The 13,350-nt window shown below is 58.5% G+C and overlaps 9 protein-coding genes and 2 non-coding genes across 11 annotated transcripts; 5 read left to right on the forward strand and 6 right to left on the reverse strand.

Moving 5' to 3' along the window:
* Positions 1–2: 2 nt before the first annotated feature.
* On the reverse strand, positions 3–9,998 carry LOC119099933 (histone H2B). Its single transcript, XM_037223025.1, has 2 exons — positions 9,610–9,998; positions 3–622 (listed from the first exon to the last, which is right to left on the reverse strand). The coding sequence occupies exon 1, from the start codon at positions 9,980–9,982 to the stop codon at positions 9,611–9,613; it is 372 nt and encodes a 123-aa protein (XP_037078920.1). The 5' UTR covers positions 9,983–9,998; the 3' UTR covers positions 3–622; position 9,610.
* On the reverse strand, positions 589–1,015 carry LOC119099932 (histone H2B). The gene has a single exon (XM_037223024.1). It carries the CDS (start codon positions 993–995, stop codon positions 624–626), a length of 372 nt encoding a protein of 123 aa, XP_037078919.1. The 5' UTR covers positions 996–1,015; the 3' UTR covers positions 589–623.
* LOC119099938 (histone H2A) lies at positions 1,211–1,721 on the forward strand. Its single transcript, XM_037223029.1, has one exon. The coding sequence runs from the start codon at positions 1,232–1,234 to the stop codon at positions 1,601–1,603; it is 372 nt and encodes a 123-aa protein (XP_037078924.1). The 5' UTR covers positions 1,211–1,231; the 3' UTR covers positions 1,604–1,721.
* Positions 1,806–2,605, reverse strand: LOC119099937 (histone H4). Its single transcript, XM_037223028.1, has one exon. It carries the CDS (start codon positions 2,587–2,589, stop codon positions 2,278–2,280), a length of 312 nt encoding a protein of 103 aa, XP_037078923.1. The 5' UTR covers positions 2,590–2,605; the 3' UTR covers positions 1,806–2,277.
* LOC119100500 (uncharacterized) lies at positions 2,782–12,409 on the forward strand. The gene is made up of 4 exons (XM_037223590.1): positions 2,782–3,187; positions 4,472–4,535; positions 10,188–10,586; positions 11,777–12,409. Exons 1-4 carry the CDS (start codon positions 2,785–2,787, stop codon positions 12,189–12,191), a joined length of 1,281 nt encoding a protein of 426 aa, XP_037079485.1. The 5' UTR covers positions 2,782–2,784; the 3' UTR covers positions 12,192–12,409.
* Positions 3,512–4,214, reverse strand: LOC119099931 (histone H1-like). The gene has a single exon (XM_037223023.1). It carries the CDS (start codon positions 4,174–4,176, stop codon positions 3,526–3,528), a length of 651 nt encoding a protein of 216 aa, XP_037078918.1. The 5' UTR covers positions 4,177–4,214; the 3' UTR covers positions 3,512–3,525.
* LOC119101871 (5S ribosomal RNA) lies at positions 7,872–7,990 on the forward strand. Its single transcript, XR_005094629.1, has one exon. It is a non-coding gene; the product is annotated as a 5S ribosomal RNA (ribosomal RNA).
* Positions 8,479–8,597, forward strand: LOC119101872 (5S ribosomal RNA). The gene has a single exon (XR_005094630.1). It is a non-coding gene; the product is annotated as a 5S ribosomal RNA (ribosomal RNA).
* On the forward strand, positions 10,201–10,638 carry LOC119099934 (histone H2A). Its single transcript, XM_037223026.1, has one exon. It carries the CDS (start codon positions 10,219–10,221, stop codon positions 10,588–10,590), a length of 372 nt encoding a protein of 123 aa, XP_037078921.1. The 5' UTR covers positions 10,201–10,218; the 3' UTR covers positions 10,591–10,638.
* LOC119099935 (histone H4) lies at positions 11,211–11,601 on the reverse strand. Its single transcript, XM_037223027.1, has one exon. The coding sequence runs from the start codon at positions 11,583–11,585 to the stop codon at positions 11,274–11,276; it is 312 nt and encodes a 103-aa protein (XP_037078922.1). The 5' UTR covers positions 11,586–11,601; the 3' UTR covers positions 11,211–11,273.
* A 52-nt stretch (positions 12,410–12,461) lies between the features above and the next one.
* LOC119099930 (histone H1-like) lies at positions 12,462–13,350 on the reverse strand. The gene has a single exon (XM_037223022.1). It carries the CDS (start codon positions 13,172–13,174, stop codon positions 12,524–12,526), a length of 651 nt encoding a protein of 216 aa, XP_037078917.1. The 5' UTR covers positions 13,175–13,350; the 3' UTR covers positions 12,462–12,523.

Consider the following 13,350-nt stretch of genomic DNA (forward strand, 5'->3'; position numbering starts at 1 on the left):
CCCTCCCCTGTTGGACGGTATGCGCTCGCCACTCCAATTGCCTACGATTGCTCCCGCTAAGCATATTTACAATTGGCATATGTGGGCAGCAAGTTGTCTTCTATGCAAGTGTTGTTAAAAGCCCCGGCGCAGGTGTGTTTCTGAAGGTTTCTGTGCTCGTTTGCGTTTTCTGCTATCATTAATACTGAAAAATAGCACGTCGATGTTTGGCATCCATGGATAATGCTAACGTCTCGGAATGACGTGTTCCGTTTTCAAAGTTACACACATGCAGCATACAAGTGAAACATTACAGCTAGGTATTGCAATTAGATTTCATTCAGCTCAGTTCAATCTACAACTGCACTGCAAACTAGGTGGTTGGCAATTTTCACGAGCATAGCCAATGCAAAGCACGTGCTGAATAGTAAGATTCTACGGATGGTATGAATCGCCCCTAAACGTGGTGAAGGGGTCGGTCTGCCGACTTAGCTGGCCGCGCTCAGCAGGCGTGCTAACCAGAGTGATCCATTTCGCCAAGAGTTGTGTGCTTGGTCTTAAAAAAGACCTATTTCTCCCGCCGATCACGCGATGATAATGGTGATGATGATGATTTTGTGACCGGCAAAGATGCACGGGGCGCCTTACTTGCTGCTCGTGTACTTGGTAACGGCCTTGGTGCCTTCCGACACGGCGTGCTTGGCCAGCTCGCCGGGCAGCAGCAGGCGCACGGCCGTCTGGATCTCCCGCGACGTGATGGTCGACCGCTTGTTGTAATGGGCCAGGCGAGAGGCCTCGGCGGCGATGCGCTCGAAGATGTCGTTGACGAACGAGTTCATAATGCTCATGGCCTTGGACGAGATGCCGGTGTCCGGGTGCACCTGCTTGAGCACCTTGTAGATGTAGATGGCGTACGACTCCTTCCTCTTCTTCCTGCGCTTCTTGTCTCCCTTGGAGATGTTTTTCTGGGCCTTGCCGGCCTTCTTGGCGGCCTTTCCACTCGTCTTGGGCGGCATACTTGCTTCCCGGCTGTGCAGCGATCTGTGCGCGCGCCGCCGTCCGGGTTTGCTTTCTATAGCCGCGCCGGGGCGCCACTGGCGCGCGCCAATGTGTACTCTCGGTGGCGTGCGCCGCGCCGGGCGGCGATCAGTGGCGCGGCGTCGGGCGGCCGGTTAGCGCTAGCGTGAGTCAATAACCCTGACGCGCGGCCGCGCTCGCCAGCCAGTCATCTGCACTGCACAGCACATCAACCATGTCCGGACGCGGCAAGGGCGGCAAGGTGAAGGGCAAGTCCAAGTCTCGCTCGTCGCGGGCTGGACTCCAGTTCCCGGTCGGTCGTATCCACCGTCTGTTGCGCAAGGGCAACTATGCCGAGCGCGTTGGCGCCGGCGCGCCGGTGTACCTGGCCGCCGTCATGGAGTACCTGGCCGCTGAGGTGCTCGAGCTGGCAGGCAACGCCGCTCGCGACAACAAGAAGACCAGGATCATCCCCCGCCACCTGCAGCTGGCCATCCGCAACGACGAGGAGCTCAACAAGCTGCTGTCGGGCGTGACCATCGCCCAGGGTGGTGTGCTGCCCAACATTCAGGCCGTCCTGCTGCCCAAGAAGACCGAGAAGAAGTAAGCAGCGTCCGCACGCACGCGTGTCAGCGCACAACAGGCCTTTTTAAAGGCCACGCAATCGGCATCTTTCGAGAGCGATCGCACGGTGTCACCCAACCGGCCAACGGCCGACGGCAGAGTGCCTCTGGCATGGCGCAAAACGTAGACGAGAAACGTGGCCGGGATTGAAGGCCGGGCACTGGCGTGTGCCATTTCTGATTGGATCTGATTTATTCTCATTTTCATGTATTGTTGATCCGTGCCATCGCACAGCCCTGACGAGAATCGAAATAGGCCGTCAAAAGGCGGAGACGATAAAGCAGCGCAGTGTGCCGAACAGGAACGGCACTGGCGCCAGAGTGCCTCTGGCATGGCGCAAAACGTAGACGAGAAGCGTGGCCGGGATTCAAAGCCCGGCACTGGCATGCGCTATTTCTTATTGAATCTTATTTACTCTCATTTGTTTTTTATGCATTGTTGATCCGCGCCATTGCGCAGCGCTGACGGCAATCGAAATAGGCCGTCAAAAAGCGAACATGATAACGGCGACGACGATAAAGCAATGGCGTGCCGAACACTAACGGCGCTGGCGCCATTTGTGTCCACTATGTGATCGCAGTCGACGGAACGAGATATTTGGCCTTCAAAAAGGCCTGTTTGCCAATGGGCCGCTACCGCGCCGTCCGCTGGAGGTGTCTAGCCGCCGAAACCGTACAGAGTACGTCCCTGGCGCTTCAGAGCGTAGACAACGTCCATGGCGGTGACGGTCTTGCGCTTGGCGTGCTCGGTGTAGGTGACGGCGTCGCGGATAACGTTCTCCAGAAACACCTTGAGAACGCCGCGCGTCTCTTCGTAGATGAGGCCGCTGATGCGCTTGACGCCACCGCGACGAGCCAGACGACGGATGGCCGGCTTGGTGATGCCCTGGATGTTGTCGCGCAACACCTTGCGATGACGCTTGGCGCCACCCTTTCCGAGTCCCTTGCCGCCCTTGCCTCTGCCGGTCATGTCGACAGCTTTTCAGTGGCCGCCAGCAGTAGATGGCGCACCACACCCGGACTCGGTGGGGCTCGCCGGCCGCGGGACCATACCGCGCGCCGCACGTGAGGCGCGCCACTCTGCGCATGCGCAGTTACTTGGCGCCGTCGACGCACGTGCAACTGTGACCGATTGTTGGCGCCAACGACCGTTACGGTTTGAATAATGGCGCGCACCAAGCAGACGGCACGCAAGTCTACCGGCGGCAAGGCGCCGCGCAAGCAGCTGGCCACTAAGGCGGCTCGCAAGAGCGCGCCGGCCACCGGCGGCGTCAAGAAGCCTCACCGCTACCGTCCGGGCACGGTGGCTCTTCGCGAGATCCGTCGCTACCAGAAGAGCACGGAGCTGCTCATTCGCAAGCTGCCGTTCCAGCGGCTGGTGCGCGAGATTGCGCAGGACTTCAAGACGGACCTGCGCTTCCAGAGCAGCGCTGTCATGGCTCTGCAGGAGGCCAGCGAGGCGTACCTGGTCGGTCTGTTCGAGGACACGAACCTGTGCGCCATCCACGCCAAGCGGGTGACCATCATGCCCAAGGACATCCAGCTGGCGCGTCGCATTCGTGGCGAGCGTGCTTAAGAGCGCTGAGAGCGAAATCATCAACAGGTCCTTATTAGGACCAGAGACAGTGGCATGGAGTACGAGCCTGGGTGTGACACGAACGCACGGCAACGAGTTGTCTGAAATGTCAGAGCAGCTAGCTAGCGCTCTGCCAGACGCTGTCAAACGCAAAGCCTCTGCAGAAAAAGACCAAAGTGCCACGCCCATGTGGGTGACACGTTCGGCGTGCACGATTGCACAGCCCAATTATGCGAGACAGTCTGCGATCTGATAGTACAGGAGCGAGTTATGTGGCTCTGATAAGAGCCATTGCAGCACCCCAACGGACGGGGGTGGTGGCACGCCAGCCTATTTTTTGGCAGTGGTCTTTTTGGCGGCCTTCTTGGCCGGCGACTTTTTTGGCTTGGGCGCCTTGGGCTTTTTGGCCGGCGACTTGGCCTTTTTGGCCTTGGTGGGCTTGGCCTTCTTAACCTTGGCCGGCGACTTGGTGGCCTTCTTCTTATCAGCCGGCTTTTTGGTGGTCTTTTTGGGCGTCTTCTTGGCCTTGGCCGGGCCGGCGGGCTTCTTTTTGGGCGACTTGGCCGGCTTCTTGGCGGGCTTGTCCTTAGTGGCGGCCGACAGCTTGAACGAGCCGCTGGCGCCTTTGCCCTTGGTCTGCACAAGCGCACCGCTGGTCACGCCGGACTTGAGAACGCGCTTGATGAAAGGCGCCAGCTTCTCGGCGTCCACCTTGTAGTTGGCGGCGATGTATTTTTTGATGGCGATCAGCGACGAGCCGCCGCGTTCCTTGAGACCCTTGATGGCGCCCTGCACCATCTCGCTGGTGGGCGGATGGGCGGGCTTGGCCCTAGGCACCTTGGCCTTGGCCGCCTTGGCGGCGGGGGCGGCGGCTGGCGCAGCGGACGTCTCAGTCATGGCGGAATACGGAATGCCGGCTGCACGCGCAGAGTGCTGGGCACACGCCGGCCACTGTACCGTACCGCGCGACCGTCTGGCCATGACGTCACGGCGCCCCGTCAGCGCGCCCGAAATATGGCCAGCGCTCAACTGCGAACGCGCGCCGGCCGCCTCTGTATCGGACAATAACAGCACGCACCATGGCGATGGGCGGCGGTGACAATTCGCTGTCGGCCGGTGTCCGAATCGGCCGCTGCAAGCACTCGGCGCGCGTCCGTGCGCCACGTCCGGTCGACGTCGTCGAGCGGTGGCCGGCTGGCCTCGTGGCGCCGTGCCCTTTCGCAGAGCCGTGCCGCGCACGTGCAACCGCGAAACGGGCCACACCCAGCGCCGACAGATGCCGGACACAATCATGCTACGACCGGCGAGCCGTTCGCCGACGGCCTGCGCAGCACCAAGCAGTGTGCGACCCGAGCGCAAGACAACAGCCGTTTGGCGCCCACCACGCACAAGCCGCACAGTGTCCAGCGTTCGTTGAGTGCCAGCGTAGCGTTGTGTCTGTTCGCCTGCCGGCCTCTCGCGTCGCCGCTGCGATCTGGCATGTGAACTTTGCACGCGGAGCAGTCAGATCGGCGGTGTGTTCGCCGCGCGTGCCGTCGCGTTGGCATAACCTATTCCACTTGATGACGGACAATCGGGGCGAGGCTGAACCTGTCGCGCCATGCTCACGCCGAGTGTGCTGTTCCACGTGACGTGGCGTTCAGCCTCTGCCGGACGCGCAGACACCTAAGCACGTTCAATCATCAAGAGGCGCCCGCCAGCGATGAAAACGTACCTGCGAGCGACAATATTGTGCCGAAAAATTGTCACCACAGTCACAAACGTGTCCCATTCTCGGTGCGCTGCGAGCGCATGCTCAGCCTCGTTCGCACCGTGCATTATCCAATCAATCAGCAAATGCGTACCAACCACGACGAATCGCTCCATTCGTCCGCTTCGCACTCGAGCCGCCCTCAGCGGGCGGCCATCTTTGCTCGGGCACCGATCGGCAGCAGCCCCCCACCCGCCCACCCGAGGCGGAGAACCGGGCCACGGCCGCCGGCCGTTGCGGCCGGACACCCGAAGCGTCCGCACGCTTGTACGCCTCTTATAGAAGGCTCGCAGTCGCATGGCATCTAGACGTGGCGCTTCCCTACTGTTTTGGCAATACATTTGGTATGCGATAACTTTGCTTAGGCACGCATCACATGCATTATTTATTTCGCTTTTGAATGCTGGTGCCTTGGTCTTGACGTAGTTCACCGAATATTCCACGCTATTCAATTTATCTTAAGGGTTTTTTCTATATTATTAAGGGAACAGTGTGTGTGTGTGTGTGTGTGTGTGTGTGTGTGTGTGTGTGTGTGTGTGTGTGTGTGTGTGTGTGTGTGTGTGTGTGTGTGTGTGTGCGTGTCCGTTGCGTCACCTGCAGGCTGAACGGCTGGACATTTTTCGATGACATTTGCACACGACCCAGATCCGCCGGCTGCACTTTTCTGTGTCGCGTTAAATTTTCGCATTTCGCAAAAATGAGCACGTGTCGAGCAAAGAAATACGCAAAAACCCATTAGGGTTACCGGGGGCGACACCAATTTCGCGATTTCGGCCGACGGCCCCACAACCCTCGGCTTCCCGGAGCCGTATCTTGGCAACCGAGGGTCGCAGCGGCGAGAAACAGTGCGGTCGCAGCGCGCAGCGATAGAGCACAAGATGGGCCATCGCGTTCCGTTGAGTTGTTTGCGCCACGTCACACGCGACGCGTGCACACGTGTTGACAAGCTGAAATGGGCCGTTTTTGACGCGTCTTTACGTTTACCGTCATATCTCGGCACACAAACAAGGTAGAGACCTGAACGCTCTTTCCCAACGTTCACAATTGAAGCGGCCACATTTTCAGTGGGCATTGTGAGTGTCTATAACGCACCGTTGCGTTGCAACTTGCGAATCCAATTGCAGGATGCAAGGTTTTACAAATCGGCGCCGAATACAAGCCGCTACCGTCAAAACTATGCGTGATCCAGCGTTGAAAACTGCATCAGCGTGTTGGCCAATTCGTCCTGTCTCTTATGCGCCCTTTTGTTGATCTCATTTCACTTTTAAAGTCGCTCGCAAATGAGCCTAGCCTAAGCGGTTGCATGACGGCATTTTCGCCGTGACGGCGGCAAGTTACTAGCCCGGCTCCTGTCGCACGCGTTAGGCGCTAAGGGTTAAAATGGCCTTTCGCGCGGCGGGCTTTCGACTTTGTTCATTTAGCCAGCCTTAGTAATGAAGAACGAGCATTACGCGGTGCCTGCAGTCCGTCTGACGAGCGGCGAGCGGGCCAATTGTTGGCTGGCGCATGGTGGTCGACTGCGCGCTGTGAATTGTGACTGTCGCTGTGTTCGCCGTGCGCGTACAGGCGTGCATTTTGTTTGCGCGCATTCACAGTTGACGCGACTACACTTTCGGTCGCATCGCAAGTTTGTGCATCGCAATGGTACGGTCACACGTATCACGCGGCACGAGGCCATAGATGAATTTTGCTCTCTCCCACAGGTTTACGCGTTTTTTTTTTTCTCATCACATTTCGGCACGTATGGCACGAACACACTCGACATTGGCGCGCTTGTTGAGGGGCCAGATGAGAATTGTGATGACACGTGCCACATGTCATGGCGCCCATGTGTTAGGACATGGATTTACGCGATTTTGCTCTCTTGAGGGGCCTACACGTTTTCGTGATATCTCCAGAAACCAGGGTGTAAAGTACGTAGAGACTGGCATGCTTTGATAGGTGATGTAACAGACAATCACTCAAACGTGTACAATGTCATGCTGCACGTGTCATGTGACGCGTGCACATTAGCTGCGAAGCTCTGTTTTGCTGCTTTCGTCCATTTTCACACTTTGAGCGGGATTCCCGCTCTTATGGCACATATTAACACGAGACTGGCATGCTGCGATAGCACATTGAACGGGAAATTCCATGGCGTCACAAGTGCGGGGTGACACGTTACACGTGTCGGGAGCACGAGAGCCAGGAAGATGGCCTTCACTCCTTTTCAAAGTTTTACACGCTTTGTGCCACACCTGGGCACCCAGGGCGCAGAGCCACCGGGGAGTGGCATGCATTTATAAGAAATCGAACAGACAATGACGTCGCATGAGTTGTCATGTCGCACGTGCTGTATGTAATGCGCGCACGAGCCAGCAATAAAGATTCGGCCATTACCGGGCGTTACCACATTTTGCGCCACATCTCGGCAACCAAGGCACCTAAAACCGCGATGATGCATGGCTTTTACTAAAGGTGATGTATTTTTGTTCTTCTCTTTTGCACACTTGCGCACGTGTTGTGTCATATCACTGCACTCAGGGCACGTGGCGCATTCGGGACTGGTATGCATTGATGGGGAATCGAACGGACAATCACGTGGTATAGATCGCAGCGCCACGTATGCGCGAGCCGGCAAAATCGTTTTGGCCGCTACCGACCGTTTTTCACGGTCGCAATACAATACAATGGTGTTTAAAACAACGGCAGTGCGCGCTGCCATCATTCAAGAGGCTGACAGCTGATAGAAGGGGCAAAAATCACCGGCCACATCCCACGATCAATCGCCAAGCCCATGGCATAGGTTTGGCTGTGTTGCAGAGAGCGCAGGGGAAATGCGCAAGAGTATTTTTCACACGTGCGAACAAATATATGCGCAGCGCAGGCCGGTCGTCATGCGCTGATGGCGGTCGCATTCGCACGGCCACCGGCAACGGATCCGCCCGGCAACGACCATACCATGCTGAAAACACCAGTTCCCGTCCGATCACTGAAGTTAAGCAGCATCGGGCCCGGTTAGTACTTGGATGGGTGACCGCCTGGGAACACCGGGTGCCGTTGTCACTTTTTCCGCCAGGTGATTTTTTTCTTTTTGCCCCGGCGACCGTAAGTCATAGCCGGGGCTGGGGGAACTTACTTTTGGCCTAAGGCCAGGCAAAAGGCTACGTTAAGCCGGCTTGTGCTATCCGACGCAAAGCAGGGGACAGTGGTAGACTACCTTACGTTAAACCGGCTAACGCTGTCCGGTATCAATGCAAGAAAACGCGCTCGACACTGCGTTAAACCGGCTAATTTCGTGCGGTATCAATGCAAGAAAACGCGCTCGACCGCCGCTACGGCACCGAGAAGCACAACCGGCGCGGCATGAGCTATGCGCATGCTTGGCTGCGTGCGCGCGCCCCTGGCGGTGGGTTCGGCTGTGTTGCATAGAGCGCAGGGGAAATGCGCAAGAGTCTTTTTCACGCGTGCGAACAAATATATGCGCAGCGCAGGCCGGTTGTCATGCGCTGACGGCGGACGCATTCGCGCGGCCACCGGCAACGAATTCGCCCGGCAACGACCATACCATGCTGAAAACACCAGTTCCCGTCCGATCACTGAAGTTAAGCAGCATCGGGCCCGGTTAGTACTTGGATGGGTGACCGCCTGGGAACACCGGGTGCCGTTGTCACTTTTTCCGCCAGGTGATTTTTTGTTGTTGTTTTGCTCCGGCGGCCTTAAGTCATGGCCGGGGCTTGGGGAACTCACTTCTGGCTTAAGGCCAGGCAAAAGGCTACGTTTAGCCGGCTTGTGCTATCCGGCGCAAAGCAAGGGACAGGGGTCGACTACTTTTTGTTAAACCGGCCAACGCTGTCCGGTATCAATGCAAGAGGACGCGCTCGACACTACGTTAACACCGGCTAATTTCGTCCGGTATCAATGCAAAAAAACGCGCTCGGCCGCCGCTGTGGCACCGAGAAACACAACTGGCGCGGCATGAGCTATGCGCATGCGCGGCTGCGCGCGCGCGCGCGCGCCCCTGGCGGTGGGAATTGCAAACTAAAGCCGGCGCACGGGCCCCCCGCCCCCCTCCCCTGTTGGACGGTATGCGCTCGCCACTCCAATTGCCTACGATTGCTCCCGCTAAGCATATTTACAATTGGCATATGTGGGCAGCAAGTTGTCTTCTATGCAAGTGTTGTTAAAAGCCCCGGCGCAGGTGCGTTTCTGAAGGTTTCTGTGCTCGTTTGCGTTTTCTGCTATCATTAATACTGAAAAATAGCACGTCGATGTTTGGCATCCATGGATAATGCTAGCGTCTCGGAATGACGTGTTCCGTTTTCAAAGTTGCACACATGCAGCATACAAGTGAAACATTACAGCTAGGTATTGCAATTAGATTTCATTCAGCTCAGGTCAATCTACAACTGCACTGCAAACTAGGTGGTTGGCAATTTTCACGAGCATAACCAATGCAAAGCACGTGCTGAATAGTAAGATTCTACGGATGGTATGAATCGCCCCTAAACGTGGTGAAGGGGTCGGTCTGCCGACTTAGCCTGGCCGCGCTCAGCAGGCGTGCTAACCAGAGTGATCCATTTCGCCAAGAGTTGTGTGCTTGGTCTTAAAAAAGACCTATTTCTCCCACCGATCACGCGATGATAATGGTGATGATGATGATTTTGTGACCGGCAAAGATGCACCTTACTTGCTGCTCGTGTACTTGGTAACGGCCTTGGTGCCTTCCGACACGGCGTGCTTGGCCAGCTCGCCGGGCAGCAGCAGGCGCACGGCCGTCTGGATCTCCCGCGACGTGATGGTCGACCGCTTGTTGTAATGGGCCAGGCGAGAGGCCTCGGCGGCGATGCGCTCGAAGATGTCGTTGACGAACGAGTTCATAATGCTCATGGCCTTGGACGAGATGCCGGTGTCCGGGTGCACCTGCTTGAGCACCTTGTAGATGTAGATGGCGTACGACTCCTTCCTCTTCTTCCTGCGCTTCTTGTCTCCCTTGGAGATGTTTTTCTGGGCCTTGCCGGCCTTCTTGGCGGCCTTTCCACTCGTCTTGGGCGGCATACTTGCTTCCCGGCTGTGCAGCGATCTGTGCGCGCGCCGCCGTCCGGGTTTGCTTTCTATAGCCGCGCCGGGGCGCCACTGGCGCGCGCCAATGTGTACTCTCGGTGGCGTGCGCCGCGCCGGGCGGCGATCAGTGGCGCGGCGTCGGGCGGCCGGTTAGCGCTAGCGTGAGTCAATAACCCTGACGCGCGGCCGCGCTCGCCAGCCAGTCATCTGCACTGCATAGCACATCAACCATGTCCGGACGCGGCAAGGGCGGCAAGGTGAAGGGCAAGTCCAAGTCTCGCTCGTCGCGGGCTGGACTCCAGTTCCCGGTCGGTCGTATCCACCGTCTGTTGCGCAAGGGCAACTATGCCGAGCGCGTTGGCGCCGGCGCGCCGGTGTACCTGGCCGCCGTCATGGAGTACCTGGCCGCTGAGGTGCTCGAGCTGGCAGGCAACGCCGCTCGCGACAACAAGAAGACCAGGATCATCCCCCGCCACCTGCAGCTGGCCATCCGCAACGACGAGGAGCTCAACAAGCTGCTGTCGGGCGTGACCATCGCCCAGGGTGGTGTGCTGCCCAACATTCAGGCCGTCCTGCTGCCCAAGAAGACCGAGAAGAAGTAAGCAGCGTCCGCACGCACGCGTGTCAGCGCACAACAGGCCTTTTTAAAGGCCACGCAATCGGCATCTTTCGAGAGCGATCGCACGGTGTCACCCAACCGGCCAACGGCCGATGGCAGAGTGCCTCTGGCATGGCGCAAAACGTAGACGAGAAACGTGGCCGGGATTGAAGGCCGGGCACTGGCGTGTGCCATTTCTGATTGGATCTGATTTATTCTCATTTTTATGTATTGTTGATCCGTGCCATCGCACAGCCCTGACGAGAATCGAAATAGGCCGTCAAAAGGCGGAGACGATAAAGCAGCGCAGTGTGCCGAACAGGAACGGCACTGGCGCCAGAGTGCCTCTGGCATGGCGCAAAACGTAGACGAGAAGCGTGGCCGGGATTCAAAGCCCGGCACTGGCATGCGCTATTTCTTATTGAATCTTATTTACTCTCATTTGTTTTTATGCATTGTTGATCCGCGCCATTGCGCAGCGCTGACGGCAACAGACGGCAACCGAAATAGGCCGTCAAAAAGCGAACATGGTAACGGCGACGACGATAAAGCAATGGCGTGCCGAACACTAACGGCGCTGGCGCCATTTGTGTCCACTATGTGATCGCAGTCGACGGAACGAGATATTTGGCCTTCAAAAAGGCCTGTTTGCCAATGGGCCGCTACCGCGCCGTCCGCTGGAGGTGTCTAGCCGCCGAAACCGTACAGAGTACGTCCCTGGCGCTTCAGAGCGTAGACAACGTCCATGGCGGTGACGGTCTTGCGCTTGGCGTGCTCGGTGTAGGTGACGGCGTCGCGGATAACGTTCTCCAGGAACACCTTGAGAACGCCGCGCGTCTCTTCGTAGATGAGGCCGCTGATGCGCTTGACGCCACCGCGACGAGCCAGACGACGGATGGCCGGCTTGGTGATGCCCTGGATGTTGTCGCGCAACACCTTGCGATGACGCTTGGCGCCACCCTTTCCGAGTCCCTTGCCGCCCTTGCCTCTGCCGGTCATGTCGACAGCTTTTCAGTGGCCGCCAGCGGTAGATGGCGCACCACACCCGGACTCGGTGGGGCTCGCCGGCCGCGGGACCATACCGCGCGCCGCACGTGAGGCGCGCCACTCTGCGCATGCGCAGTTACTTGGCGCCGTCGACGCACGTGCAACTGTGACCGATTGTTGGCGCCAACGACCGTTACGGTTTGAATAATGGCGCGCACCAAGCAGACGGCACGCAAGTCTACCGGCGGCAAGGCGCCGCGCAAGCAGCTGGCCACTAAGGCGGCTCGCAAGAGCGCGCCGGCCACCGGCGGCGTCAAGAAGCCTCACCGCTACCGTCCGGGCACGGTGGCTCTTCGCGAGATCCGTCGCTACCAGAAGAGCACGGAGCTGCTCATTCGCAAGCTGCCGTTCCAGCGGCTGGTGCGCGAGATTGCGCAGGACTTCAAGACGGACCTGCGCTTCCAGAGCAGCGCTGTCATGGCTCTGCAGGAGGCCAGCGAGGCGTACCTGGTCGGTCTGTTCGAGGACACGAACCTGTGTGCCATCCACGCCAAGCGGGTGACCATCATGCCCAAGGACATCCAGCTGGCGCGTCGCATTCGTGGCGAGCGTGCTTAAGAGCGCTGAGAGCGAAATCATCAACAGGTCCTTATTAGGACCAGAGACAGTGGCATGGAGTACGAGCCTGGGTGTGACACGAACGCACGGCAACGAGTTGTCTGAAATGTCAGAGCAGCTAGCTGGCGCTCTGCCAGACGCTGTCAAACGCAAAGCCTCTTTGCAGAAACAGACCAAAGTGCCACACCCCTGTGGGTGACACGTTTGGCGTGCACGATTGCACAGCCCAATTATGCGAGACAGTCTGCGATCTGATAGTACAGGAGCGAGTTATGTGGCTCTGATAAGAGCCATTGCAGCACCCCGACGGACGGGGGTGGTGGCACGCCAGCCTATTTCTTGGCAGTGGTCTTTTTGGCGGCCTTCTTGGCCGGCGACTTTTTTGGCTTGGGCGCCTTGGGCTTTTTGGCCGGCGACTTGGCCTTTTTGGCCTTGGTGGGCTTGGCCTTCTTAACCTTGGCCGGCGACTTGGTGGCCTTCTTCTTATCAGCCGGCTTTTTGGTGGTCTTTTTGGGCGTCTTCTTGGCCTTGGCCGGGCCGGCGGGCTTCTTTTTGGGCGACTTGGCCGGCTTCTTGGCGGGCTTGTCCTTGGTGGCGGCCGACAGCTTGAACGAGCCGCTGGCGCCTTTGCCCTTGGTCTGCACAAGCGCACCGCTGGTCACGCCGGACTTGAGAACGCGCTTGATGAAAGGCGCCAGCTTCTCGGCGTCCACCTTGTAGTTGGCGGCGATGTATTTTTTGATGGCGATCAGCGACGAGCCGCCGCGTTCCTTGAGGCCCTTGATGGCGCCCTGCACCATCTCGCTGGTGGGCGGATGAGCGGGCTTGGCCCTAGGCACCTTGGCCTTGGCCGCCTTGGCGGCGGGGGCGGCGGCTGGCGCAGCGGACGTCTCAGTCATGGCGGAATACGGAATGCCGGCTGCACGCGCAGAGTGCTGGGCACACGCCGGCCACTGTACCGTACCGCGCGACCGTCTGGCCATGACGTCACGGCGCCCCGTCAGCGCGCCCGAAATATGGCCAGCGCTCAACTGCGAACGCGCGCCGGCCGCCTCTGTATCGGACAATTACAGCACGCACCATGGCGATGGGCGGCGGTGACAATTCACTGTCGGCCGGTGTCCGAATCGGCCGCTGCAAGCACTCGGCGCGCGTCCGT

The sequence above is a fragment of the Pollicipes pollicipes genome, unplaced genomic scaffold, assembly GCF_011947565.3.
Source record: "Pollicipes pollicipes isolate AB1234 unplaced genomic scaffold, Ppol_2.1 Scaffold_4881;HRSCAF=5763_pilon_pilon_pilon, whole genome shotgun sequence".
Lineage (NCBI taxonomy): Eukaryota > Metazoa > Arthropoda > Thecostraca > Pollicipedomorpha > Pollicipedidae > Pollicipes > Pollicipes pollicipes.

Coding starts and splice junctions, on each gene's coding strand:
- LOC119099932 (XM_037223024.1), bottom strand. CDS start 995: ATGCCGCCCAAGACGAGTGGAAAGGCCGCCAAGAAGGCCGGCAAGGCC.
- LOC119099938 (XM_037223029.1), top strand. CDS start 1,232: ATGTCCGGACGCGGCAAGGGCGGCAAGGTGAAGGGCAAGTCCAAGTCT.
- LOC119099937 (XM_037223028.1), bottom strand. CDS start 2,589: ATGACCGGCAGAGGCAAGGGCGGCAAGGGACTCGGAAAGGGTGGCGCC.
- LOC119100500 (XM_037223590.1), top strand. CDS start 2,785: ATGGCGCGCACCAAGCAGACGGCACGCAAGTCTACCGGCGGCAAGGCG. Junction 3,188..4,471: donor GCGTCGCATTCGTGGCGAGC/GTGCTTAAGAGC, acceptor CAGCGCCGACAG/ATGCCGGACACAATCATGCT. Junction 4,536..10,187: donor GGCCTGCGCAGCACCAAGCA/GTGTGCGACCCG, acceptor CGCGCTCGCCAG/CCAGTCATCTGCACTGCATA.
- LOC119099931 (XM_037223023.1), bottom strand. CDS start 4,176: ATGGCCAGACGGTCGCGCGGTACGGTACAGTGGCCGGCGTGTGCCCAG.
- LOC119099933 (XM_037223025.1), bottom strand. CDS start 9,982: ATGCCGCCCAAGACGAGTGGAAAGGCCGCCAAGAAGGCCGGCAAGGCC.
- LOC119099934 (XM_037223026.1), top strand. CDS start 10,219: ATGTCCGGACGCGGCAAGGGCGGCAAGGTGAAGGGCAAGTCCAAGTCT.
- LOC119099935 (XM_037223027.1), bottom strand. CDS start 11,585: ATGACCGGCAGAGGCAAGGGCGGCAAGGGACTCGGAAAGGGTGGCGCC.
- LOC119099930 (XM_037223022.1), bottom strand. CDS start 13,174: ATGGCCAGACGGTCGCGCGGTACGGTACAGTGGCCGGCGTGTGCCCAG.